Below are 24886 nucleotides of genomic sequence, written 5' to 3' on the forward strand. Positions count from 1 at the left end.
TTATCCAACAATTCTTTCCTCCCCGATTTAAGTAGTTTTGTTCTGTGAAAGCTCTAGTTGAATACTGTAGGATAAACCCCTCAAAGATACTGTGTTTTAATAGCCATTGCCAGATTAGGAAGTATTTTAACAGAATGTAAAAAGCGAAATGTAAAGTCCCGTACAAATATTAAATGTAAGACAAGAGGTGGCAGCAGTTGTGGAGGAAAGGACCTCAGGCATGTGAGGAAACAGCCTCTTATAAATAGCCAAAATTTGATATTGGCATCACCAATGCCCCGGGCTGTAGTTCTCAGTCCCCACTTTCAATCTGTTATTAAAGCAGATTAAGACAGACTAATCAATCGTATTAAACCTCAATATCTCCCCACGCCCAACAGAGGCAGGTTGAGAATAGGGATGGCGGGCGGATTAAAATCTCCAACGAGTTTGAGGATCACAAGTGTTCAGAATTGCAGTTTTATTTGGAATTTGGCCAAAAACAAACCAGGAAGTGCGTGCTGTGATTGATGGTATCTGCAGAGGCAGTTTTTTTATATCAAAGTAGCAGGTGCTGATAATACTCTTATTAAAGCGTTAAAAAATATACAACATGCATGGTCTGTTCTTAAATACATTTTTGGATTTTTTTTGCATGCCTTCCCTGGTGCATCTGAATTGGCGGGCACCCCCTGTCCCATCATCCTGGGCTGGAGCAGCCACACCCATTCCCAACCTCGCCTCGGAAATGCTCCTCCGCTCCCAGCATGCACCGCGTCCAACTACAACTCCCGGCATCCTCGAGCCTCCTCCTGGAGCCAATGGGCAGCCAGCGTAACGGTCGCCCCGTTGCATGCCGGGCGGCGTAGTCTTGCAAGCGCTGGGAGGTGGAAAAAGGCCTCGGCCGAAGCCGGAGACTGGGTTGAGCGGCGGAGCCCGGTCCTGAGCGCCTTCTCCGGGCCTCCCCGCGGCGGCCTTCGCCTCCTCCCCCTCCTCCTCCTCGCCCACCGCGCCTCGCCTCCCGCGCGCCAAGATGGCGGCCGAGGTGGACTTCGGCGACCGCGAGCTCTTCCAGCAGCTGGAGGCCGACGAGGAGGCGCCCTCCGCCCTGAGGCCCGGCCCGGCGGAAGAAGCGGCGGAGCTCCGCGAGCGGCTGAGGGACTCCGAGGAGACCGTTAGGCAGCTGCGGGCGGAGAATATCCAGCAGCCGGGCGAGGGCAGCACCTGACGGGCCGGGCGGGGAGCGGCCTTCCTGCGGGAGAGGGAGGCGCCGCTGAGGGAGGGGACCCGCGCAGGCTTCGCTTCTCCTCCCCCCCCGGTCCCCAATGGGATTTCTTCCCCCAATCCGGATTAAGTACAGGCAGTCCTCGATTCGCGACCACAACGGAGCCCAGCCTTTCCGTTGCAAAGCGAGACGTTTGCTGAGTGAGTTTTGCCCCGTTTCACGACCCCTTTTTTTGCCACCGTCGTTAAGTGAATCACTGCAGCCCTTCAATTGGTTGCTCAGGGAATTAGGCTTACCCGTTGACTTTTGCCGGACAGAAGGTTGCAAAAGGGGACTGCCTGATCCCTGGGATGCAGCAACTGTCATAAGTACAAGCCAGTTGCCAGGCATCCTACTTTTGATCCAGTCACCAGGAGGATTGCTGTGAAAAACGGTCACAAATCACTTTTTCAGGCGCCGTTGTAACTTTGAACGGCCACTAAATGGATGGTTGCAAGTTGAGGACTGCCTGTCGATAGGAAACCCGGTTGGGGTACTTCGGGCCTGTCCTCTCTCTCAGCCCAACCCACCTCACAGGGTTGTTGTTTGGGGGGCAAAGTAGGCAGGTGGGTTTGTTTAACAGATTTATAGACATCCTCTCTCACTCCCAGAGTATCCCTGGGTGGAGTACAATGAAAAACATAACCATGTATACATATTACATCTCATTAAAAGGCATATAAGTATTTATAGGAGGCAGTTGCAACAAGGATGGAATAATTTAAAGCTAGATAGGTGGAGGGAAGAGCCTTCAATGGGCTAATTTATAAAGTGATAATAGAGGGATAATAATACAATAACAAACAACAACAAGAACAATAATAATGCCACTTTGCTGGGATCTGTTCGTGTAATCCGCCAATACATCACGCAGTCCTAAACACTTGAGAAGTGTTCGACTAGTGATTGTGATACAAAACCCAGCATAGTTATCTTGTTTGTTTTTTGTGAAAATAATAATCATCATCATCATCTAATCCCAAGTTTGTGTGGCAAGTTCCAGGCGAGTAGCCAAAGCCAGGTCTTCAAATTCTTTTCAAAGGCCAGGAGGGTGGGGAATTAAGTATTTTCTCTGCCTTGAGTCATATGTTAAAAATAATGGGATAAAATAATGAGGACTGGAGAGAGTTGCAGGGATTCCCCTGGCTTCACTCCCTGTTATTGTGCCTTGCAATTCCTTAATCATTTTCACATCAGGAACTCAGAAGAAAACTGAACATCCTGACTCGACCAAGGTAGGTTTCACCCTCTCCATTATTTGCAATGTTTTGAACAAGAAGTGGGTCCTTAGGTAGATTTGTAATGGTTGGTCAAGGCTATGAAACGCATTGAGAAGAGATCCAGGAAGGAAACCAGAGCTGGTCTCTCTCCAAGCTCCCAAAACTATCTTCTTAGTGTAAAAACAACAGAGGGTAAAAGAGAAAATGAAAGAGTTGTAATATCTGGTGAATCGACACCACAGTTATTCGCTAAGGGTCTGGAAATTACTTTCATACTGTAAACTTTATGCTTTATTTTTTTTAGTGGACTAACAGTGGATGACTGTAAACTTGATGGACCCTTGTTACAGATCTTGTTCATGAATAATACCGTTTCAAAGTGAGTACCTTCCTTGTGTTGCTTGAGTTCATTTTCAGAATGGTATACCTCTTAGACTAGAAGACTTGTGGATCTAGATTTACAAGTGTGCTGGATTCCCGCTAAAGGAGATTTTCCATTGGTAGCTGCCCATGTTTAGTAGATTCGTGTTTTTCATTGTTTAAAAAAAAATGGAAGGAATTTGTAGTACGTTTTTGCAGTAAAGGAGAGTGGACATTTAAAAAAAAAAATAGTTTCCCTTTGTCCAAGATTTTAAATGTTTGAGATTCATTTCTATATGCAGTGTGGAAACAAATCTGAATTTGTTCCATGCTAGCAGAAATCTACCAATATTTTTTTTTAAATTACCTGTATAGCTTTCGCTTTGGAAATTCAATCCACCTGTTCTTTTGTACGAGAGAAGTTTGGGGCACAAAAAACGTTAGCATTCATTATGTATAAATGCAGCATCAGAAATCCTTAGTCTTGTCCTGTTGGCTTTAAAAAACTAAACAGAACAATCGATCCGTTCTATATTCTGATAATCTGTTATATAGGCAATATCATCAAGACATAGAGGAGTTTGTATCCAGTTTAGTTCAGAAATACGAGGAGCAGCAGAGGAGTGAATTGGACAAGACCTGCTTCAATGTTAAGCCGCAGGTATTTATCTCTTGATGGGCTTATTCTTTTATAAAAGTTCTTTCCATCATGCGATGAAAGATAACTCGTCTGTCTGTCTTAGAGACCACCTATTTCTGTTCATGGGGCTGGTCCCTCACAAACCCCTCACTGTGCCGATAACTGCTCGACTTGATTCAAGAACGTTGATTTAACTTTGTAAACTTGGTTTTCATTCTATTAGCCTTCTAGCTTTGTCCTGGAAGAGGATCAAAAAGTAACAAGCTCAAATGTGTCCAAAAAAGTCAAAGAGGCTTTTAGCGTAAGTTCCTTTTTCATTCTGTGCTGTGAGTGGTTTGAGTTTTTTCTAGTTTATGGCATTAGGAAATGATTGGTAACTGATAAAAGAGACCCATGTAAATGTCTTTTCTTTTTCTTTCTTTTTCTTAGTCCTGTAACTTTGTTTTTCCATTAATTGATTGAATGTATAAATACTACTTGGGAATCTCCATATTCTCAAGCCATTTATTTAATGTACTTAATTATGTCAGAACTTGATATTTGTGAAATATTTAAGTACATTTTTAGTATGCTATTTTAGTCTGATTAAAATACTGACACTTTTTGACTCTTTCTCCAGGTTATAGGAAGTGTTCTCTATTTTACCAATTTTTGTCTTGATAAACTGGGGCAGCCTATATTAAATGAAAATCCTCAGCTCACAGATGGATGGGAAATACCCAAGTATCCTATTTAGTTAACTGTTTTTCCCTTTCCCTGTCAAGCCTTGCTACTTAATGCAATAAGTCTGAAACAGATTGGGTTCCATTTATATATCTTCCACATCTTAGGGCCCTAAGTCTGTCATCAATTGTTTGAATCAAATGTTTCCGCGGGGGGGAATTTCCTGCTCTGATTTAAAACGCTGTCACATTTCTGGAAAGGCAGGGGGCTGTCATTAACAGAATAACAGAGTTGGAAGGGACCTTGGAGGTCTTCTAGTCCAACCTGCTCAGGCAGAAAACCTAGACCATCTCAGACAAATGGATATCCAACATCTTTTAAAAAAACTTCCAGTGTTGGAATGTTCACAACTACTGGAGGCAAGTTGTTCCACTGATTTATTGTTCTCACGGTCAGGAAATTTCTCCTTAATTCTAGATTGCTTCTCTCCTTGATTAGTTTCCATCTGCTGATGATCCATTGATCAGACAAAATTTGCAGAGAAAAGAAACATCCAGTCTTGAGACTGATAAACCTTCAGTCAGATGTTTTATCATAATGTAGCTGATAATAACTCTGATTGTGCCCTCTTCTGAAAACCAATTTGTGTCTTTTGGGTGGTGGCTAATATTATCTAGACATGCATACAAACCCTATGATTGCATTTTGCTTGATACGATGGCAATTCCTTATTGAATTCTTAAGATACCAGCAAGTTTTCACGCAGATTCTTTCTCTAGATGGGCAAGAGATACAAGTAAAGTCTAAAAGGTTTGTATTTCTTTAAATCTACAAATGTTTCTGGTTTTATTTTTAAAAGTATGTCTTGTGATAGGTTAGAAAGGATTAGGGAGGGAAAGTAAAAAGCCCAGTTTACTTTGTAATGTAAATTTTTCAGTTGGACTTTAAAGGTGAAATGGAATATGAGCACGTAAAAAAACAAACACAGATAACATTTGTATCCTCAAATCCCCACAGAGATATAAAACAGGAGTTTTGATGGCTACCTGTCTCTTTCAAGAGAATCAGAATCTTGGAAACACCTGTCACAGGTGGCCTATAGAATGTATATTTTTATCTCAGTTATAGGTTCTGTCTTCCAGCGCAAAACTCTGATAAAACGCTTGGTTAACTGTTGAAAAATCCCAGCTGTGAATATTCCTTGGCAGCAATGCAAAAGTTGTGGTGCAACACTTAAGAGCCACACTGTTCTTTGCTGCCTGCCTCACAGTCGACTTAGAATTTCTCCTGGCATCCATCATTTGACATCCAATTTTGCTTGGTTGTTGATATATTCAGTACCATTTCATCGCTGCGCTGGGTGTGACTTTTTCCACCTTTAAAGCTGTAATTGGGCATTAGTTGATTTGCTCCTTTTCTGATGCTACGTCTAACAATGCACCAAGAAGAGTAGAGCAAGTTTCTTTTTTTTTAAAAGTCCCTGAGTGCCAACAGCTCTAATGTGTGCTGTGTGTCTGTGTGTGTTTTTTTAATAAAACAGGCCCAAATCTCATTGTTTCAACTGTGGCTCTGAAGATCACCAGATGAAAGATTGCCCACAGGTAAAGACATATTTCAGTCTGTGCTTTTGGCAGCCTTACTGGCGGCGGCTATCGGGGCTTGGTAGCTTCCTGACGGTCTTTGTTTTTCCCTCCTATCTTAATTTTAGCCACGAAACTCTGCCCGCATAAACGAAAAAAGAAAAGCTTTTATGGAGGCCTGCGGGGAAACAGGCAGCCCAAATTTCCAGCAGAGGTACCACGCGGATGAAGTGGAAGAGCGGTTTGGACGCTTCAAACCAGGAATAATCAGGTACAAGTAGTCACAACAGTCACCATTGAGTCCACAATTTCAAACTGCAAATTCGCAATAAAGGGGCTGTCAGGACTCCAACAAATCCAGCCCCATTCGAATCATAAGTCTCTAGCCTCATCTCAGAGAAAAGAAAATTGATTTATTAGAAGTGGCCATGTTGGCGTTACCTGGGTGCAGCCGACACTAAGATACATCCTTCATTTCCCCTTTGACCCTGGTCCTCCACCCACCCCCTGGATGTATACTCTCCAATGGGACACATCCATAGCCAAGAGTCATCCATCAGGCTCTCCAGTAATATTCTTGAGCTCCGACAACTTTGGGCTGCCAGGGCGATTATCTAGGCACTTAAGGAATGCACTGTTTTCCCCCACTCCCTTTTTCTGGCAGCTAAAAAGACCAAAGGGAGTGTCTTTTTAGTTGACAGGGACACAGATAAAGAAACAACACATCCAGCGACTTCTTTACCTGACTCTAACGTGCACGATCCTTGCGTTTTCTCAGTCGGCAGTCTGAAACCAACATCGCCAAAACCGTGGCTCAAATTTCGTTGTTTTTAAACTGACCTCCCTTCCCCCCCCACCCCCACCCCACCCCCGCAGCGAGGAACTCCAGGATGCCCTCGGTGTCACCGAGAAGACGCTTCCTCCCTTCATCTATCGCATGCGGCAACTGGGTTATCCTCCAGGCTGGCTGAAAGAGGCAGAGATGGAGAAATCTGGCTTAACGCTCTACGACGGAAAAGGTAAAAGGGAGATTCTCCCATTTGCTTGTACAAGCTGGTATCCTGGGAGCAGGCCCGACATCTTAAAGTTTGCCCAGGTTGAAAAACATTGATAGGTTGTTCACCTCAAGAGTTGGGAGGGACCGTAGAGGTCTTCCAGTCCAACCCCTTGCTCAGGCAGAATAATCTATTGCGGAAGACCGTGGCTTAGCGTGACCTGTTGATTGGACAGCCTGAGCTTTTTTGCAGCCCAGTTTGTCCCCGCATTCCAGACGCGTTTCTTCGCCCAGCAGTGAGGCAGAGGAGGAATCCCACCAGCAGAATCCCGGGTCACCACGATCTCTCCAAGTTGATCAACTACCCAGGTTTTAACATGTCCACTCCAAGTGGGGTCGCAGATGTAAGTTGCCCGTTTTTTTTGCTGTCATCCCGCCCTTCCACCTGGGCCTTTACCGACTTGTGCAGTGCACCGCAGTCACGTGATCAGCATATATATAACGTTTTTGGCTGGAAAACGTTTCGGGTATTTTTGCTTTCGTTTTCCAGCAGGAAACAAACAAACAAAAAATAATAATCATCTTTGCAGACAATGGATTCCCATAACAACTGCGGCGAGAAAGGCATTTAAATTGGTCGTGTGGTGGCCTGCTTAACAACCCACATGGTCATAAGCCGAAGAATACCTGTAGCTCCCATTTTGTCTTAAGTGCCTTTGGGAAGGACTGCCGGAAAAACAATCTGTGTGTTTTATCACAGCATATCATACCCTTGATGAGGGCTCCTCCTTTCTTGCCTCGGTTCTTTTGATTAAAGATAAGACAGCAAAGCTCTGTTGCATGTATATAAAGCTTGGACGTTTATTCTTTGATTTCCTAATGGTTTCTTTCCTTTTTTTGTGGGGGGCGGATGCAGGAATGGCGGATGTTCGGCTCGGTACCTCTTCAGCCGTCCCAGCAGAAAGAAATTTTTGCTCATTATCTTTCCACTTACCATTCGGTGAATATTTTTAAGCACGCTGCTTTGCTTCCCCGGAACAAAACCTTTATTTTGGGGGGTGGGTTTTCCCCCTCTGGGGTTCTTACTTTCTCTCCTTTGTTTCTGACCCCTTTCCCCCCCTTCAGGCCAATCTCAAATCCAGGCCCAAAAGGCCCCCCTCTCGCCAGAGCTCCCATCATTCGAAACGGCAGAAAGGAAGCAGCGTTGAGATCCCACCAGCTGACATGGAGATCGACTCTGGTATCTTTCCTCTTAAAACCCCGTGGCCGTTTTAAAAATTCCCCCTCCCATTTTGCTTTCCCCCCTTTCCATTCCACGAGCTCCTGGTGGAAGCCCACCGACGCCTATCCGAAGCGCCACCCCGCTTAGCTCTGCCCTGAGTGAGGCAGGCGAGTGATTAAAGCCGTTGCTTTTCTCCTCCTTTCAGATCTAGAAATGCCCCCTAGCCCTCCTGCTTACGACGGCTTCCACTTCCAGCCTCCGTTGCCTCCGGGGTCTCCGCTGACCGCCACTCCCCCTCTGCCGCAGGGCACCCGCCAGGGACCCCCAGCCTGACTTCTCCTCCACTTCAACCGCTGTCTTGTGTGCCAGCAGCCCTGCCTCGCGACACCCCGCCTTGGACGCCGTCTGCCCCGCGGCCGGAGGACTCGGCCATGGATGAAGATACCTTGACCCTGGAGGAGCTGGAGGAGCAGCAGCGGCTGATTTGGGCGGCCCTCGAGCAGGCGGAGAGCGCCAACAGCGACTCGGACCTCCCAGCCAGGACTCCCATGGCCGGCAACTCTGGGACGTCGACCCCCTGCAGGACGGAGCCCTCCGTTCCCCTGGAGGAAGCAGCCCGCCAACCGCCAGAGGTCTCCGAAGCTGAGCCTGAGCCTTCCGTTCCCCTGGAGGAAGCAGCCTGCCAACCGCCAGAGGTCTCCGAAGCTGAGCCTGAGCCCTCCGTTCCCCTGGAGGAAGCAGCCCCCCAACCACCAGAGGTCTCCGAAGCTGAGCCTGAGCCCTCCGTTCCCCTGGAGGAAGCAGCCTGCCAATCGCCAGAGGTCTCCGAAGCTGAGCCCAAGCAGGTACCCCAGGCTGCCGAAGAGCCTGGTCCTCAACAAGCCATTGAACTAGTGGATTTGACAGCCGAGGCGGAAGCCATTCCCACAGACTCTGAAGGCCGAGACCAAACCTGCTCCTCGGATCCCGCCGGCTGCCTGAATCACAGCGACGCTCCCGCCCTTCCCAATGCCAGCGAGTCTCCTTCCTCCAAGCCTCCTGGCCTCGTTCCCGACATGAGCAAGTTTGCTGCTGGGATCACACCTTTCGAATACGACAACATGTCGGAGTCCACCGGGACTTACCTCCGGATAAGGAGCGTGCTGAAAAAATACCCGAGAAGCCAGCTGAAGAATAAGAAGCTTTCCCTTTAACAGCCCAACTCGGGCCAGGGACAAACAAACCAAAAAACAAACAAACAAACCAGGATTCGGATGCTTTCCCCTTAAAGCAGGGGTCTCCAACCTTGGCCACTTTAAGACTTGTGGACTTCAACTCCCAGAATTCCTCAGCCAGAAAGGTTTCTTCCCCCCCCCTTGCTGAAGTCAAGATATATTACATTTACCGCATTCCCACCATCTATTATTAAGAAAAGTTTATGAAAGAAATGTGATAAAGCTGCCTATTGACATTTCTTCTTGTCCTATCCGTGCTGAATTCTGGGTAACTCTTTGCTGGCTGAGGAACTCTGGGAGTTGAAGTCCCCAAGTCGTAAAAGTGGCCGAGGTTGGAGACACCCCTGCCTTAAAGCACAAATCAAGAGCGAGAGAAGGGAGGTGTTGTGTTCTTCCTGAAACCATTTTTGTTTTTGTTTTTAAAGAAAGTCTGCGGGGGGGGACGGGCTTCCATTTTGACCTCGAAGCAGGACTGATCTTCCACAAATAAACAAAAGATTTGTGAATCTTCTCCAACCCTGCATTAAATATTCCCCTGAATTTTCCCCTCTTCAACTTGGGGTCAAATACATCCTTGCCTCTCTCTACCAACCAAGGTTTTTTGTCTCTGCCAAGCTTTTGCTTTTGCATAGGGAGCTGGTAGTTCTCAAAATACATTTACTGTCCTTTGGAAAGGACCTTGGTTTTTTGTTTTTTTTATTAAATGCTTCCCCTCAAAATTCTTGTGGCGATCCGACGGGAATAATCAGGAATCAATCAACCACTCTCTTTCCATCCTTTTTGAAAAGTTTTTTTTTAAAGTGATTTAGGAGATTTTAATTTTTTTTTAAAAAAAACAACAAACACGACACCGGCTTTTTGGTTTTGGTAACATCGTCATCTTTGAATATGCTGTACATATATTTGTGCTTGTGTACAGGGGTTTAATAAAAATATTTTTTTTTTCATAAGTTTGTGTACTTATGTAAACCTTGAGAAGAAGAGTTTTAGGAAATCTACTCCTGGAAAAAAAAAAAACCAAACTTTCAGCTTTATTGAGGAGAAATATTGTGTTCTTTGTGCTATTTTTCCCCCCTCCATGCCTTTTTAAGGGAGTTACTGCAAAGGAAATTTTGCAATCAAAAATATTGACGTAAAGCCATAAACAACACTCCCTGGTTTAATCCTCCATGCCTGGAGTCATTAGCTGCTTATTCAGAGTCCTAGTTGTTTCCCTTGTTTGTTTCATCACAGGTTTCTTGCAAGATATTTAGATGGCTCTCTCTCCATTCTCCCAAATTGTTTCGATCCGGAAAAAGGTGTGTATAATTATTCTTTCCCACCCACCTCCAGTAGCCTTGGGTGACCCTCCTCCTGACACCCAAGATACCCTACGAATTGAATTATCTCCCCTGTCCTTGAAGACCTGGGATAATCCAAAACGGGCCACGGTTTGAGAAAAATAAGTTCACGCCCTCATTTTCCAGTGACGGAGCCACGCCAAATATTTCATTGCGAATTCAAACATGCGGCTTTAATTAAAACATTCAAGACTGGTAGGGTGGAGCTAAAGCAAAGCACGGTCGGCCTGAATGGGTGGCTGGCTTTAAGAACTGGAGTTTTTAATTGAATGGATGTGTGTTTTGAGCTTCGTTTAAACTTGCCCGGCCTCCGACTGGCTTGCCTGGCCTGGAGAGAGCTCTGTGCAGGCCTCTCCTTGTGGTTCATATTGTTTCCTATCTTCATTGAGCGCACTGTCTCCTAACCCTGTACAACGGGAGTTCCCAAAGCAAAGGGCCACCTACCGCACTGAGTCCAGGGCTCTCCAACCTTGGCCACTCTTAAGACTTGTGGACTTCAACTCCCAGAATTCCCCAGCTCTTGCCCAAGTTGGGGGCAGCAGGAGGGAAACCTGGGAAAATCAGGTCTCTCCAGGTGGGAAGAAGATGTAATGGGAGAGGAAGAAAGGAGAGGAGGAAGGGAAGAAAAAGGAAAGAAAGCACAGTTGGAAGGGACCTTGTAGGTCATCTAGACCAACCCCCCACCCAAGCAGGACACCCGACACCATCTCTGACAGGTGGCAGTCCAGTCTCTTCTTGAAAGCTTCCAGGGATGAAGCTCCCACAACTTCTGAAGGCAAGCTGTTGGAAGGAAGGAAGGAGGGAGGGAGGGAAGGAAGGAAGGAAAAGAAAGAAAAGAGATGAAGAAAGATGGAAGGGAAGGAAGGAAGGAAAAGAAAGAAAGGAAATGAAGAAAGATGGAAGGGAAGGAAGGAAGGAAAAGAAAGAAAAATGGAAAGGAAGGAAGGAAAAGACAGGAAAAGAGAAAGGAAAGATGGAAGGGAAGGAAGGAAAAGAGAAGAAAGATGGAAGGGAAGGAAGGAAGGAAAAGAAAGGAAAAGAGAGAAAGATGGAAGGGAAGGAAGGAAGGAAAAGAAAGGAAAAGAAAAAGATGAAAGGAAGGAAGGAAGGAAAAGAGAAAAGAAAAAAAGATGGAAGGGAAGGAAGGAAGGAAAAGAAAGGAAAAGAAAAGAAAGATGGAAGGAAGGAAGGAAAAGAAAGATGGAAGGAAGGAAGGAAGGAAAAGAAAGGAAGGAAGGAAGGAAGGAAAAGAAAAGAAAAAGAAGAAAGATGGAAGGGAAGGAAAAGAAAAAGGGTGGGAAAGAAAGAGGAAAGGGGCAAAGAAGAGGACAGAGGAGGAGAGGAAGGAGGCAGAGTGGAAGGGGGAGGAGGAGGAGGAGGAGGGAAGGCCAGAGGGAGGAACGGGAGGAGGGGAAGAGGGGAGACGGGGCGGCGGGCAGCCTCCCTCGGCCCGCCCTTCCGCAGTCCCCGCCTGGCGGCCGCCCCTGCCGCCGGGAGGGAGCCGCCAGCAGCGCCGCCGCGCCTCGCCTCGCCTCGCCTGGCCGGAGGAAGAGGCGGAGGAAGCAGGGCAGCAGGCGGGCGAGGGAGACGGAGCCGCCGCCGCCGCCGAGGGTGAGGGGCTTGCGGGCGAGTCGGGGGGTCTTGGCCGCTGGCGGCCCCCCGGAGGAGGGTCGGAGGGGGCGCCTTTGTCGGGTCCTCGGGCGGGTGCGGGTGGGGGGCGAGCGGGGCCTTTGGGAGGCGCCCCTCCCCAATGCCTGGGCCCCGCAGCCCCCTCCCCACTTTGGGGGCTCCTTCCCTCCCTCTCCCCCCTTTGTTTCTGAGGGGATGGGAGACCCCTGGATCACCCCGGCCTCCCCCGCCCCGCTTGAAAGGGGCTGGAAACGGAGAGGGGGGTGTCTTTCCTTTTGGGGTGCAGGACCCCTTTTACACCCCCATCCCCCCACCCTTGGAGAGGAGCTGCTGGGCCTCAGAATATTGGGGGGGGCGCAGGCAACCAGGACAATGAGGGGAGACAAGGCCTGGATTGGATTGGGGGGGTGTCTGAGGAAGCCCAGGGTTGGCTGCCAATTGTTCATTTGGGGAGGGGGGAGACGCCCGTTTCCTGAAGGGAATTGGGGTGAAAAAGCTGCAGGCAGAGAATGTATTGTTTCCCCCCCCTCAGGATGGGGTGCGTGTGAAAGAGGAGCTCTGCTTTTTAGGAGGGGGCTTCATTTTGGGGTGTCTGGGAGGGTGTGGAGAAGATTTGCCCCCCCTTTTTTCCCCGGGGGAGACTCCCCACCTGGCCTGTGAAAAGAGGGTGAGGGGAGCTTATGGCTGGGAGGATTTGGATTCGGTCGCTTTTGGGGGCCCTGGGGTTGCCCCGAGTTCTGCTTCCCCCTCCCCAAATGGGCGCCCTGTGAATCTTTTCAGTCGGGAAATAACATTAAAGGGGAGTGGGGGGGTCTGGTGCTCTCTTTGGAGATCAACCGGTTGTCTGAAAGGGGGTCACAACTAGATTTCTCCTCTGGCGTTTTTTTTGAGGCCCTAACTCCAGGGTTTCTCAACTTTGGCAAGTGGAAGCTGGGTGGACTTCAACTCCCAGAATTCCCACGGCTGACTGGGGATTCTGGGAGTTGAAGTCCACTCCTCTGGGAAGCGAGGCCTGCCAGGGCCCCCAGGTGCAATTAGGGGCATCCAGAAGGCCAATGGAAGGAGGCAGAGAGGCCGGGGGGGATGCAAACCAGGGAGGGGCAGGCCGAGTCCCTTCCTCCTCAAGGGGTCTCATGGGGGGGGGGGGCTAGGGCAAAAGAAAAGAAAAAAAACCCCTGTGGGAAGATTGTGGTGCAAGTCATCGGATCTGCTGCCATTTTGGATGACATCTGTGCTGGAAGGAAAAGAAAAGAAAGGGAAGGGAAGAGAAGGAAAGAGGAGAAAGGCAAAAATAAGGGAGAGGGAGGGAAGGAAGGAAGAAGAGGGAAGAAAGGAAGAAAAAATAAGACGGAGGGAGGGAAGGAGTGGAAGAAAGGGAAGGCAGAGAGAAGGAAGGAAAAAGTAAGGGAGGAAAGAAAGGAACAGGAGGAGGGAAGGAAATAAGGGGAGAAAGGAAGAAGGAAGGAAGGAATAAGAGAGAAGAAAGGAAGAAAAAACAAAGGGAGGGAAGGAAAGGAGGAGAAACCCCAGAGAAGAGCCCCCCCATTGCTGCTGTGCCATCAGCCCCAGGTCCTTCTCCCCCGCCCCTTTGGCCTGGCCAGCTCCTCAGGGTCAGCCAGAGCCCCATCTGAAGTGGGGGGTGTAGGAGATGCCGCAATCAACTGGTGTGCGAGTTCTCCCATGACATCGGTGTGTGTGTGTGTGTGTGTGTGGAAGCCTCATTGGCCAAAGGCGGCAGGCGACAGGCTGACTTCCTTCCTGCCACAAGGTTTTAAAAGGTTTATTTGGGACGTCCTTGCCCAGGACGGCCAGAATTTGGAGGAGGGGGAGCCCAGGTACAGGATAACAAATGGCGTGCCTCGATTTGCCGGTTGCTTAAATGCAAAAATGTGCTTTTGTGTGTGTGTGTGTGTGTGTGTGTGTGTTGTGTGTTTCAGGGGACCTTTTCTTGTGACTTCGCTTTATTCTGTCACTCTTGGGATACCATTTTCACTGATGTTTTGCAACACCAGATGAAATCATTCTGTTGGTGTTCAGTAGAAGCCGGTTCGTTGTTTATTTGTGTTTGGTTTTTTTTTCTACAGCTCCTTTGGACTTTGTACAGTTAGGAAAAGATAGCTTTCCTTTTCCTTTTTTTTTTTTTTTGCAAAGTAGATTTTTGTGTCTTCTAAACCATAAGGCGCATTTTGTGCAGAAGGTAAATATGACCAAAAGCTATAGGATAGCCTCGTTAATGATATTTAGGCTCATGAGATAAGAATCCAAAATCAGTGAAATTTGAAGGAATACAAGCTGAGAAATGGATTTTGCAATAAATAAAAACAGGCAAAGCAAATTGCTGTGCTGTATTATATCATCTTTTAACCTCATAGATCTAGAGAGAGATGCTACGAAAAGAACATGTTTGTTTCCTGTTGCACTTTGAAATGGAGGTACCTCTGTATTGTGCCAGAATTTTTTAAAAAATGGGTTTATCTGGCCTTTATAGTTTGGGGGCGGCCGATATCTTTAGCTAGTCAAGAGAGAGAAGGCATGAGAAATTTAATTTTCCCAAGGGAAGTTAAGTAAGAAACAGTCTAAACAAAATTAAGTGTTTGGAAAGCTGCAATTAACCTTGTAGTTGAACTGTTTTAAGGTTTTGCATTTAACCTCAACCATTTTGGATGACAATTACCAGAAATATTCTCATTTTCCCCCCCCCCCCAGTCTACTAAGGAAACGTGTTACACTTTCACGCTTGCGCTATTCCTGTCTTGGTGTCTTCATAAAACCGAACAGTTTTCTAAATAAGTGGAGTTGTTTTGCACCAATGAAGTAGAATCGTAGCTTTAAAAGCTGCTAGGTTGGATTCTGCGGGGTGAAAGGTAGATTTGAGCTCCGGATGCAGAGGCAATTCCACACCCATCTTCATTAGCATCGATGAAATCAAAATACAGGTTCTGTAACTCGCGGTGTTACCATTATGAAACGCAACCCAGAGGTGATGGCAGCAGAGGTATTTCTGCCCCGTGATTCATGGTTTTATTGCGTTGCCTCTTTGGCAGCAAAACATTATCAGCCCAGGCAGCATTGTCGAGATTCCCTAATGCAGGTAGCCCTCGACTTACGACTGCGAGGGGGCCGGAATTCCCATTGCTACTGAAGGCAGTTGTTAAGTGATTTTGCCACGGTGCTTAAGCGAAACCCTGCGATTGCTAACGGAATTATAAATATATGCCGGTTGCTAAACGTCTGGATTTTGACTGTCGGGATGCTGCGATGGTTGTAAGTCTGAGGACTGGTCATAACTTTTTTCAGGGTTGTTGTAATTTTTTCAGTGTTGTTGTTGTAAAGAAGCAATGTAGGGTGTATCCACTATTGTGTCTCCTAACCTGCTTCTTCCTTGCTTGGGACTGGCAGAAGACAATCTCTCTCTCTCTCTTTTTTTCCCTTTCCTTGCCTGCTTGTCAAACTTCTCACCGGATTTTCTTCCTGGAACCCTGGTTGAAATGCAGGTGAAAAAAAATAAAACCCACATAGGTTCATCTCCTCCTTCCATCAGTTCTGGAAATGGGCAAAGGAAAGGCAGGCAGTTCACCTTGGGCGTTCCTGACCTTTGGAATTGGTTTAACTGGTTTTGTTTTTGTTTTTTTAAACGGGCTGGGCCTGGACGGAGCTTTTTGGCATTCCGACACATTGCCTGCTCCTAGGAAGCTGGCAATGATCTGGGTTTGCTGCAGCCTTTTTTTTTTTTTTCCACCAGTTGGAAAACAGAAAGGAAAGAGCTGTGAAAGTTCCATTCTTGGCTCGCCTCTGAGATAGCAAACATTTCGGGAGCCTGACTTATTCTTGGTCACGATTCTCATCCGTTTCAGAGCAGAGCTGGAGGAATCCTACAAGGCAGGTAGATGAATTTCTGGCTCATGACATTATTATTTCTTCTTCTTCTTCTTCTTCTTCTTCTTCTTCTTCTTCTTCTTCTTCTTCTTCTTCTTCTTCTTCTTCTTCTTCTTCTTCTTCTTCTTCTTCTTCTTCTTCTTCTTCTTCTTCTTCTTCTTCCTCTTCCTCCTCCTCTTCCTCTTCCTCTTCCTCTTCCTCTTCCTCTTCCTCTTCCTCTTCCTCTTCCTCCTCTTCCTCTTCCTCTTTCATCACTTCCTGTATTTCCAGAAATAGCGGAAGTGACGAAACGGGCCCTTTTTTCGGCTTCCAAAGGCTGCAGAGGCTTCCCTCGAGCCTCTGGGAGGCTGAAAAGGGCCTCAAAGTGCCCAAAAATCAGCTGGGAGGTGCACAGTGTAGGTAAGGGGACGGGGGGGGAAATCATGCCTGCATGCTCATATGGGGGAGCTATGCGCATTGCCTTCTGGGTGCTGGCATGCAAGCACACTCAAGCGCATGCACAGTTTTCGGCACAGGAGCCCAAAAAGATTAGCCGCCACTGATCTAGACAAATGGATTCAAAGTGTTAGCAGCTCACACCTTAGTTCCCTAGACTTCAGTCTGTGATTCTGTTTTCTCTGTTCATTAAAAGTGGGATTCTTCCCCCCCGCAATTTGTCAGTTACTCTATTGAAACAGCATCTGCATTCACAGCGCAAAATTAGCACATTGTTTTATGATTACATGAGAAGCCCGTTCTCGAACCCTGATTTGTTGTCTGGTATCTCTGGATGCTTTGAAACCTGTTTATTTGAAATATTCCAGCGGAGGGTCTCCCAGAGTCCCGTCAAACTCTTGCTTGTCTATTTTTAAAAGGCTCCAGGAGAACAAGAGTTGTGTAAAAACAAGCGGTATTTTTCTATTAATAGCAAGCTTGGTGAGATATAGCCTCAGAGAAGTCAAGTCAGTCCAGATGCTTTGGGTGAGTTTATTTTTATGCTCGGAGGTGCATAAATATTTGCTTTTTCTCCCCCACCCCTCAAAAGAAAGAAACAACTAGCTAAAGTCTTAAGCTTTGCTGGGAAAAGGACTCTTGCCATTAACCTGTTGCTGTAGCAACAGTTAGAATCCATTTTGGGGCTGATTTGCTAAAGCCAAAAATTAAAATGGTGATTTAAAGGTGGGGGTCTCCAAACGTCACCATTTTAAGACTTGTGGACTTCAACTCCCAGAATTCCCCAGCCCATTGGCTGGGGAATTCTGGGAATTGAAGTCCACAAGTCTTAAAGGGGCCATATTTGGAGACCCCTCATTTAAAGAATATAAATGGGGCCTCATGGAAGAACAGCTTCTTAATCTCGATTAATCAACCAATTGTTTAGCAGTCAAGCAAAATGGACCCACCTCTTCCGATCCAGTTCTTTGTTTCCTTTCCCATCTTCAATAGTGTCTTTTGCCTTCCTTCAAATATATACTTCCCTTGTGTGAAGGTCTGTCTCTAAATCCCTTAGAGATGGGCTTCCGGAGAAAATTCCTGGTTATCTTATGAAGAATAGTGGTCTCAGCACGTCAGGTTTTGGGTTATGTCATGTCATTTGTGGCTATGCAGCGATGCTAAGCTAGGCCTTTGCTTGACTCCTCCTTCCAGCCTAAGCGGGCAATTTCCCAACACAAGACTTCTGAGGGTCTCCACTTAAAGCTAGGGTTAATCCCTCCCCTCTTTCCTTGCCTTACACCTCAATCCCTGAGACCACCCTTTCTACTTTGCTTCAAGACATGTCTCCAAACTCAACGCTTGGACGGAGTTGGTGCTGTCTACTAAAGCCAAGCTTAGGATACTTGTAATTTGATTGATATACTTCCCTCGTTACTCTTTGTTTACGCTTCCTGCTCTCGCTTTGCCCTTCCTGGCAACAACAGAGGAACTTGAGTCTGTTTCTGTTCTCCCTTGATGAAATGGAGGACAAGCACCCATCGAGAACCTTCTGTTCTTCCAAGGGACGCGGTTAACAAAGCCAGTAGTGTTGGGTGGCAGTGCCCGTCTTTCTGTGGTGGCATTCCAAGGGACGTGGTGGGCGTTCCTGAATGCTTGGTGGATGATGTCAGAGCCAGTGACGTCATAATACAAAAGGGAGGAAGGGGGAGAGAATCAGGCTGAACTCTGCATTCTGGTGTTATCAATTAAAGAGCGCCAGCCGAGGGAATTCTAGGTCGCGCCCATCAAAGCGCCTCCTGAACCATTCCAGAATCCAGTTCCCTGGAGGTCTTCTTAGATGTTAATGTTGCCCCACATATCAATGCTGGAAGAACTTCTTCATGGTTGAGGCAGGTAATGTTCAGAGCTGTCCAATCTTTACTTTGGCTTGGAGTGGAGGTTCTTGGACATCTGCAAGTTCTTGACTTACAGCAGTTCGTTTAGTGACCGTTACATTACAGCGGCACTGAATATAGTGACTTAGGACCAGTGTTCACAACTGTTGCAGCCTCCCCAGAGTCACATGATCGAAATTCAGACATTGGGCTGCTGACTCATCTTTATGACGGTCGCAGGGGGTCACATGAGCAAAACCAATGGGGAAAGCCAGGTTCACAGTCTGACTTAATTGAACAGTTGCAGTGATTCACTTAACAACTTGTGTCAAGAGAGGTCATAAAATGGAACGAACTCGCTTGTTTCATTGAGCAACAAAAAAAATTGAGCTCAATTGTGCTTATAAGTTGAGGACTATATTGGTTGACCCACAGTTTCCGCAAAATGTAATCTGGGGCCCAGAATCACTTTTCAGTTGGATGAAGAGGTCAGAGGTCAACCTCACCCCCCAAAAGATGCTGAGCTCCCCTTGTAATGGGCCTTGATAGTTCCTTGTTCTTGCCTTGCTTCTGAATGTCGGGTGGTTGGCCTGCTTCATGGACCATCCCCACCAGCTTCTGGATAACCTGGTCCGATCTTTGAAGGCCTGGTTCCAAAATAGCTCCCAGGACACTCTCCCGAATTTCGGACAAGGCAGGGAGGTCTTATATAGGAAGAAGGAAGGATATACCTGGGCTGAAATAAATGGGAAATATCTCTCCCTAGCAGAGGTGGAGAACGTTACAGAAATGGTAAACTGCAAGGACAATAATTTAAGACAGCATGGTGGGACATAAATTAAATAAGGAAGGCCACAGAGCTAAAGGATCAACAGAGAAAGAGATTGTGGAATACAGCAGGGAGATTGGGTTGAGTTGATAGTGATCCGTTGAGCTCGACAAATAACCAAGCTTGGTCTGAATGGAGAGACAGGTTAAGGACCCAACCTTCTCCAGTCTGAGCTCTGTAGATGTTGGCCTTGAATGTTGGCCTTGCAAGCAAATGAGGACATGTTGGGGAACGCATGTCAACCACAGCAAGGGTGTAGCTAGGGTCTTCATCACACAAGAAGACGAGAAGGCTCCTGGAGCTTCTCTGTCCTCATAGAGGAGGTCCTACCTTTGTGAACCTTCCAGTAGTGGACTTCTTCTGGCTGTCAGCTTTGGAAGCCATATCCAGATGCTTCCACACTGCCACCTTCTTGAGCCTGGGAAAATGGGAGGGGGGATTTCTTGGTGTGTATGTGGTTAGACATAATAACATTCTTTTCCTAAGTCAAGGTCATGTTCTTTCTGCACCTGGGTGAGAGGACGTCTCAAGATGGGACGGATGGTGATTGGGGCATGTGATACGATGGTGGGTGCAGGGGGTGGATTTGTAGTTTTTACTTCTTGCAAGGAAGCCCTGAACTTTCAGATTCGGGATTACCCAGATGTGCCAGCTTACAATAAAACAGAACTTTTGAGAAGATGCCTGTCTTGGAGTTATTGTTTGGAGTGGAGGTTTTCTGGAACGCTGACACTGGCATTGTCTTAACACAGAAGTTTCCAAACCTGACAACTTTGAAGACTTGTGGACTTCAACTCCCAGAATTGAGGGATTCTGGGAGTTGAAGTCCACAAATCTTAAAGTTGCCAAGTTTCTACCTCAACACAAGGGCGTGCAGAACCTCGGGGTCTTCCTGCCAACCACAGGCTGCCTCCCACTAACCTAAGTCAAGGTTGAAGAACAGGGCTGACCAAGCAAAGGTTTTCTTTCCATCTACTCAAACCTTCTCCTCTTCCTTTTGGAACGAGCACCGCTTGTAAATAAGCCATTTTCATTGCTCTTTTTTTCCAGTGCGTCACCCGCCCACTTTTTTGCTCCTTCCCAGGCCCTGTCTGTGTTTCAAATACCTCTTGCAAATAATCCAGTTACTTGAAGCTCCTTGATCTGGTGATGTTATTGTCGCTGCTGCTGTGCTCTCTGAGTTGAAAATAATCCCTCCCTTTCTCGCCGCGAAGAGTTCTTGCCAGAACTCCTCTTCTTTTCAAGAAAGGAAATAAATAAAAACCCAACCCCTCTGATCTGAGCTTTCTCTTTGAAGAAGCCTGCACAGGCCTCCTCCGATCAATCCACATTATTCTGTATTTTTTTTCCCACCTCCCTTCCTAGCAACCAAAGAGGAAGAAGAAGAAGAAAACCTCGTTTTATCTTCAAGGATCCAGATTGGGGCACTGCACAGGGATTGTACATTATGCTGCTAAGTCGCCTTGTGATCTTCAGCAAGGAATTCTAGCCGAGGTGGGTGCGAAGTTGTGAGTTGCCAAGGAATCACAATGCTCTCTCTCTGCTCGGCCATCCTGAGGGGTTGGTTTTTTTGTACATGCATAGCCTTATGCCAGGAGGCTAAAATTGGATTTTTCTGGTGCTGGTGTGGAGAAGGGAAGGGCAGGTGGTTATTGGCTTCCTTGTTCTCTTGTCTTCTTTCTTGAGGATTTTATTTAACTTTTTTGAACCAACATATTTTCAAATGTAACATGTAACTTAATATATAATATATATATTAATATCACTCTGCCGAACAATTCATTCCCGCAACACTGTCAAACTATTTTACTGAGACTGTATTACTATTATTCTTCTCATCCTTCCTATTAGCCATCTCCTCCTACTTATGACTATAACCTAGTTGCATGTATCTTTACGACTTATATTGTTTTATTTAGTTCCCTAGTGTGAGTTGATTGCTTATTTAGTATCCTATGACTATCACTAAGTGTTGTATCTTATGATTCTTGATGAATGTATTTTTTTATGTACACTGAGAGCTTCTGCACTGAAGACAAATTCCTTGTGTGTCCAATCACACTTGGCCAATAAAGAATTCTTTCTTTCTTTCTTTCTTTCTTTCTTTCTTTCTTTCTTTCTTTCTTTCTTTCTTTCTTTCTTTCTTTCTTTCTTCTTTCTTTCTTTCTTTCTTTCTTTCTTTCTTTCTTCTCTCTCTCTCTCTCTCTCTCTCTCCTTCCATCTATCTATCTATCTATCTATCTATCTATCATCTATTTATCATCTATCTCTATCTCCATCTATCTATAATCTATCTATCTATCTATCTATCTATCTATCTATCTAGTTTCTCAAGTTTCTTATCTCTTGCAAAATGGAACGCTACTTTCCATCTAGTATGTTTTCACCCTGTGTTCTTTTCATGCATCTTTGCTGCTGCTATACTGTGTCCTTCATGCCATATGCTAAGTCATTAAATAAATCTCAGGGATGTCCCAGCCCCATGGAGAACGGTCTGCCCCCTGAGGTTTGGCAGCCCCTCACCCCTTTTTAGCCTTCCGCGAGGCTTCAAAGATCGGGCTTCTCTCCCCAGGCATAGGGAGAAGATTAGACGCACCTTTTCACCTGATTGGAGTCAGGTTTTTAATTTAATTTTTTTAATGTGCTTATGAGTTGAGTTTTATAGTTTTAAATGATTTTATATGGGAGGGGAGGGTTGGATTTTTGATTGGGAGCTGGCCAGAGGGGGTTGAAAGATGGGGCTAGCGGCTAATTAAATGTTTTAAATCAATAAAAATAAATGTTAGCACACTTAATATCTTTACCAAGGAGTGAATAACTTCTAGGGTGAGTGAGATAGCCAAAACAGCCTTTTAAACAGCACTCTTAGTGACTTTTTTTTAAAAAGCTCCTATTTTCTTTTAAGTAAAAGGAAAAAATAGAAAAAGAAGTGAATAGTTTAGATTTTTTTAAAAATAGGAATGGATTTCTGGTAGGTGCAGTTGGCAAGCTGGCTGCAAAATGCTTCCCCCTTGCTTAAGAGGTTGGGGATGATGGGCAGAATTTCTCTGCAAGTCGGGAGCAACAGAGGTTTATGTTTCTCCTCTCGGTGCCCTTGATTGGCAGGTTGAACCCAGAGGCAAGCCGAGAGCGATCCATATGTTTGGGAAAAGAGTGATCGCGTCCCGACCATGAGCATGTTGAAACCAAGCGGGCTGAAAGCCCCCAGCAAGATCAGCAAACCGGCAAGCGTGCTGGCCAAAACAGCCTCACCTGCGGCTACAGGTGAGGCCGTAAGATGATTCGTCTTGGGGAATGATAGGAGACGGAGACGGAGACTTTCTCCGTGCCATCTCGGGTTTCTGTCGCAGGCTTCGTGGTTCAAATAGCTCTGGAAAAGGAGGGAGGGAGAACTGCAGCAGATAGAAAGGGGGAGAGCACAAAAAGAAGGAAGTTTCGTTCACGTGTGATGCTGTGGGTCCTCGATTTATGGCTATAACTGAGCCCCGGGTTTTTGCCGCTGAGCGAGACATTTGTTCAGTGAGCTTCGCCCCATTTTACAACCTTGCTTGCAGTTGTTAAGTGAATCACTGCAGCTGTTACATCAGTAATGCAGTGGTTTCGTGAACCTGACTTCTATGTTGATTTTACTTGCCAGAAGGTCACAAATATAACATAAGTTTGAGACACGACAACCGTCACAAATGTGAGTTGGTTGCCAACTGTCTGAATTTGGATCAGGTGACCATGGGATGCTGCAGTGGTCATAAGTGTGAAAGACAATCCTCAGTCACATTGACCGGTCACTAAATGAACTGTTGTAAGTTGAGGACTGCCTGCGCTCCACTCTCTTCCTCCTCTTTGCCTCTCAGTTGATCGAAAGAGGGGCACCTCCGATAGCGAGGGGCCCCCTGTGAATGGCACCCCGAAGTTGCTCTGGCCACCCAGCCTGGTTTCTGTTATGTACAGATTGAAGGAAAGGGTGGAGGGAAGCTTAGCTGAGGATGGGGCACCAAGAGGTGATGCACACCTTGTGTCTGAAAGGCCTTGGGAGGCAAATCCAGTCAATCACATGGCCGACTCAGTTCTACAACCCGTTTTGCAGCGATCATGAAGGGAAGGCGCGGTTCGCTATGGGCCAGTATGGTCGTAAGCAGAGGACCGCTCTTGTTAACGTGGCTATCTATCTGTGACGTTCTCTTCCTCTTCCTCCTCCTCCTGTTTCAGCCTCTCCGGAAAAGACCCCGACCATAGAAAAGCCTCCCACCACAGAAGGTCCGGATGAGTTTGTGGACGACTTCCGAATCGGGGAGCGTATTTGGGTCAACGGGAATAAACCCGGCTTCATCCAGTTCTTGGGAGAGACCCAGTTTGCTCCGGGTCAGTGGGCAGGGATCGTGTTGGACGAGGCCATTGGAAAGAACGATGGCTCCGTGGCCGGCGTGAGATACTTCCAGTGTGAGCCCTTGAGGGGGATCTTCACCAGGCCGTCGAAGCTCGCCCGGAAGGCCGTTGGCGAGGATGAATCCAACGGGACCCAGGTGTCTCACGCCTCTCGGGCCACGTCACCCACCTCCACCTCGGCGGCCAGCCTCGTGTCTTCTCCTCCAGCAGCAGCCCACCTGCCACACACCGGCATACCTCAGAAGGTGTCTCCTCTGGCCACCAAGGAGACACCCGTTTCTCACGCAAGCAACCTCTCTAAAACCCCCAGCGAATCCATTTCGAACCTTTCGGAAGCCGGGTCCTTGAAAAAAGGCGAAAGAGAACTCAAAATGGGAGACAGAGTGTTGGTAAGTTGTCGAGTTGCTGCTTTGGAGTTGCGTTGGTGTGTTGACGGTTTGGCTTAATGCGATGAGCTTCAAACCCCCCAACAAGATCCTCTTAATTCCTCTGATATCTCCAGCTCTCTAGGGGATCTCCACTCTCTTCCTTGGGATCTGCTTAGGAAGAGATCCTTGGAGATCTAGCAGGTCAACAGAGAAGCTTTTTCGATGCTGTGCAGTCGTGGTCTCTTCATCCATGAGAGATCTTTACCGTAGCGAATAGGATTAGCTTGTTGGGTTAGTATTTTGGGAACTGGGAATATTTTGTATGGAAAAGGAGCTTCTCGTTCCTCCATTTGGAGAGGCCAGGAACAACACGAGCATCAATCTAGTATTTATGGAGGTTTCACATCTCAGTTTGGGAAAGAAGAAGAAGAGAGATGGTTCTCTTTAGCTGGATAAGTTATCTTCTCAGCTCGGGAAGGCCAGGCAGGAGAGGGGTTGAAAATGGGCTGGATTTTGTGTTTTAAAGCCTATAGCAGGATGGTTCTCTTTAGCTGGATAAGTTATCTTCTCAGCTCCGGTGAGCTTACCCAGAAAAGCTCACCGGAGCCTTTTCATCAAAGATGGGGTTGCCACAAACCAGGGCGGTGGATTTTGTGTCCGTTTTGGGGACCCTGGCCTATAGAGAAGGAAGAATGAAAGGTGTTGCATCTACAACACTATCTGCCAACCTTAGCATATTTTAAGACTTGTGGACTTCAACTCCCAGAATTCTGGGAGTTGAAGTCCACACAACTTAGAATGATGGGAATTGAAGTCCACACATCTTCCCCCATATTGGCTGGAGAATTCTGGGAGTTGGTCCATACATCTTAAAGATGCTAAATTGAAGAATACTGTTCTACATGCCTTTAAACCATCTAATCTAATCAGGAAGTGGGGTTTTTTTTGTAAGTGCACTGTAAACAAAAATAAGGAAAACCCCTATTTCTCTCAGCTCAGTTCTTTAAGGAAAGAACGTTCTGTTTTTATTTAATTTA

The 24886-nt window shown here is 46.6% G+C and overlaps 2 protein-coding genes across 11 annotated transcripts in view; both read left to right on the forward strand.

The window, feature by feature from the left end:
* The first annotated feature begins 794 nt into the window (after positions 1-794).
* Positions 795-9961, forward strand: ZCCHC8 (zinc finger CCHC-type containing 8). Its single transcript, XM_087942916.1, is given in 17 exon segments — positions 795-1175; positions 2436-2478; positions 2768-2842; positions 3379-3484; positions 3687-3764; positions 4083-4186; positions 4871-4936; positions 5667-5727; positions 5835-5977; positions 6583-6725; positions 6985-7033; positions 7035-7104; positions 7617-7700; positions 7826-7940; positions 8128-8229; positions 8232-8680; positions 8744-9961. Coding segments are annotated over 17 exon segments (2223 nt in total). The 5' UTR covers positions 795-1012; the 3' UTR covers positions 9116-9961.
* A 5910-nt stretch (positions 9962-15871) lies between these two features.
* CLIP1 (CAP-Gly domain containing linker protein 1) overlaps positions 15872-24886 on the forward strand; it is a 51270-nt gene continuing 42255 nt past the window's right edge. For 4 of the 10 annotated variants that reach the window (XM_087942917.1, XM_087942920.1, XM_087942919.1 and 1 more), the window contains exons 1-4: positions 15872-15988; positions 20464-20592; positions 22204-22362; positions 23305-23870. In XM_087942917.1, the coding sequence (XP_087799043.1) occupies positions 22269-22362; positions 23305-23870 (660 nt within the window). In that variant the 5' untranslated portion in view covers positions 15872-15988; positions 20464-20592; positions 22204-22268. Of the gene's footprint in view, positions 15989-20463; positions 20593-22203; positions 22363-23304; positions 23871-24886 lie in introns of those variants that run through there. The other 6 variants (XM_087942918.1, XM_087942922.1, XM_087942928.1 and 3 more) reach the window with 2 other exon arrangements.

Source organism: Notechis scutatus, chromosome 13, assembly GCF_049901735.1.
Source record: "Notechis scutatus isolate UNSWTSFEM ecotype Mainland chromosome 13, rNotScu1.2, whole genome shotgun sequence".
NCBI classification, from domain to species: domain Eukaryota; kingdom Metazoa; phylum Chordata; class Lepidosauria; order Squamata; family Elapidae; genus Notechis; species Notechis scutatus.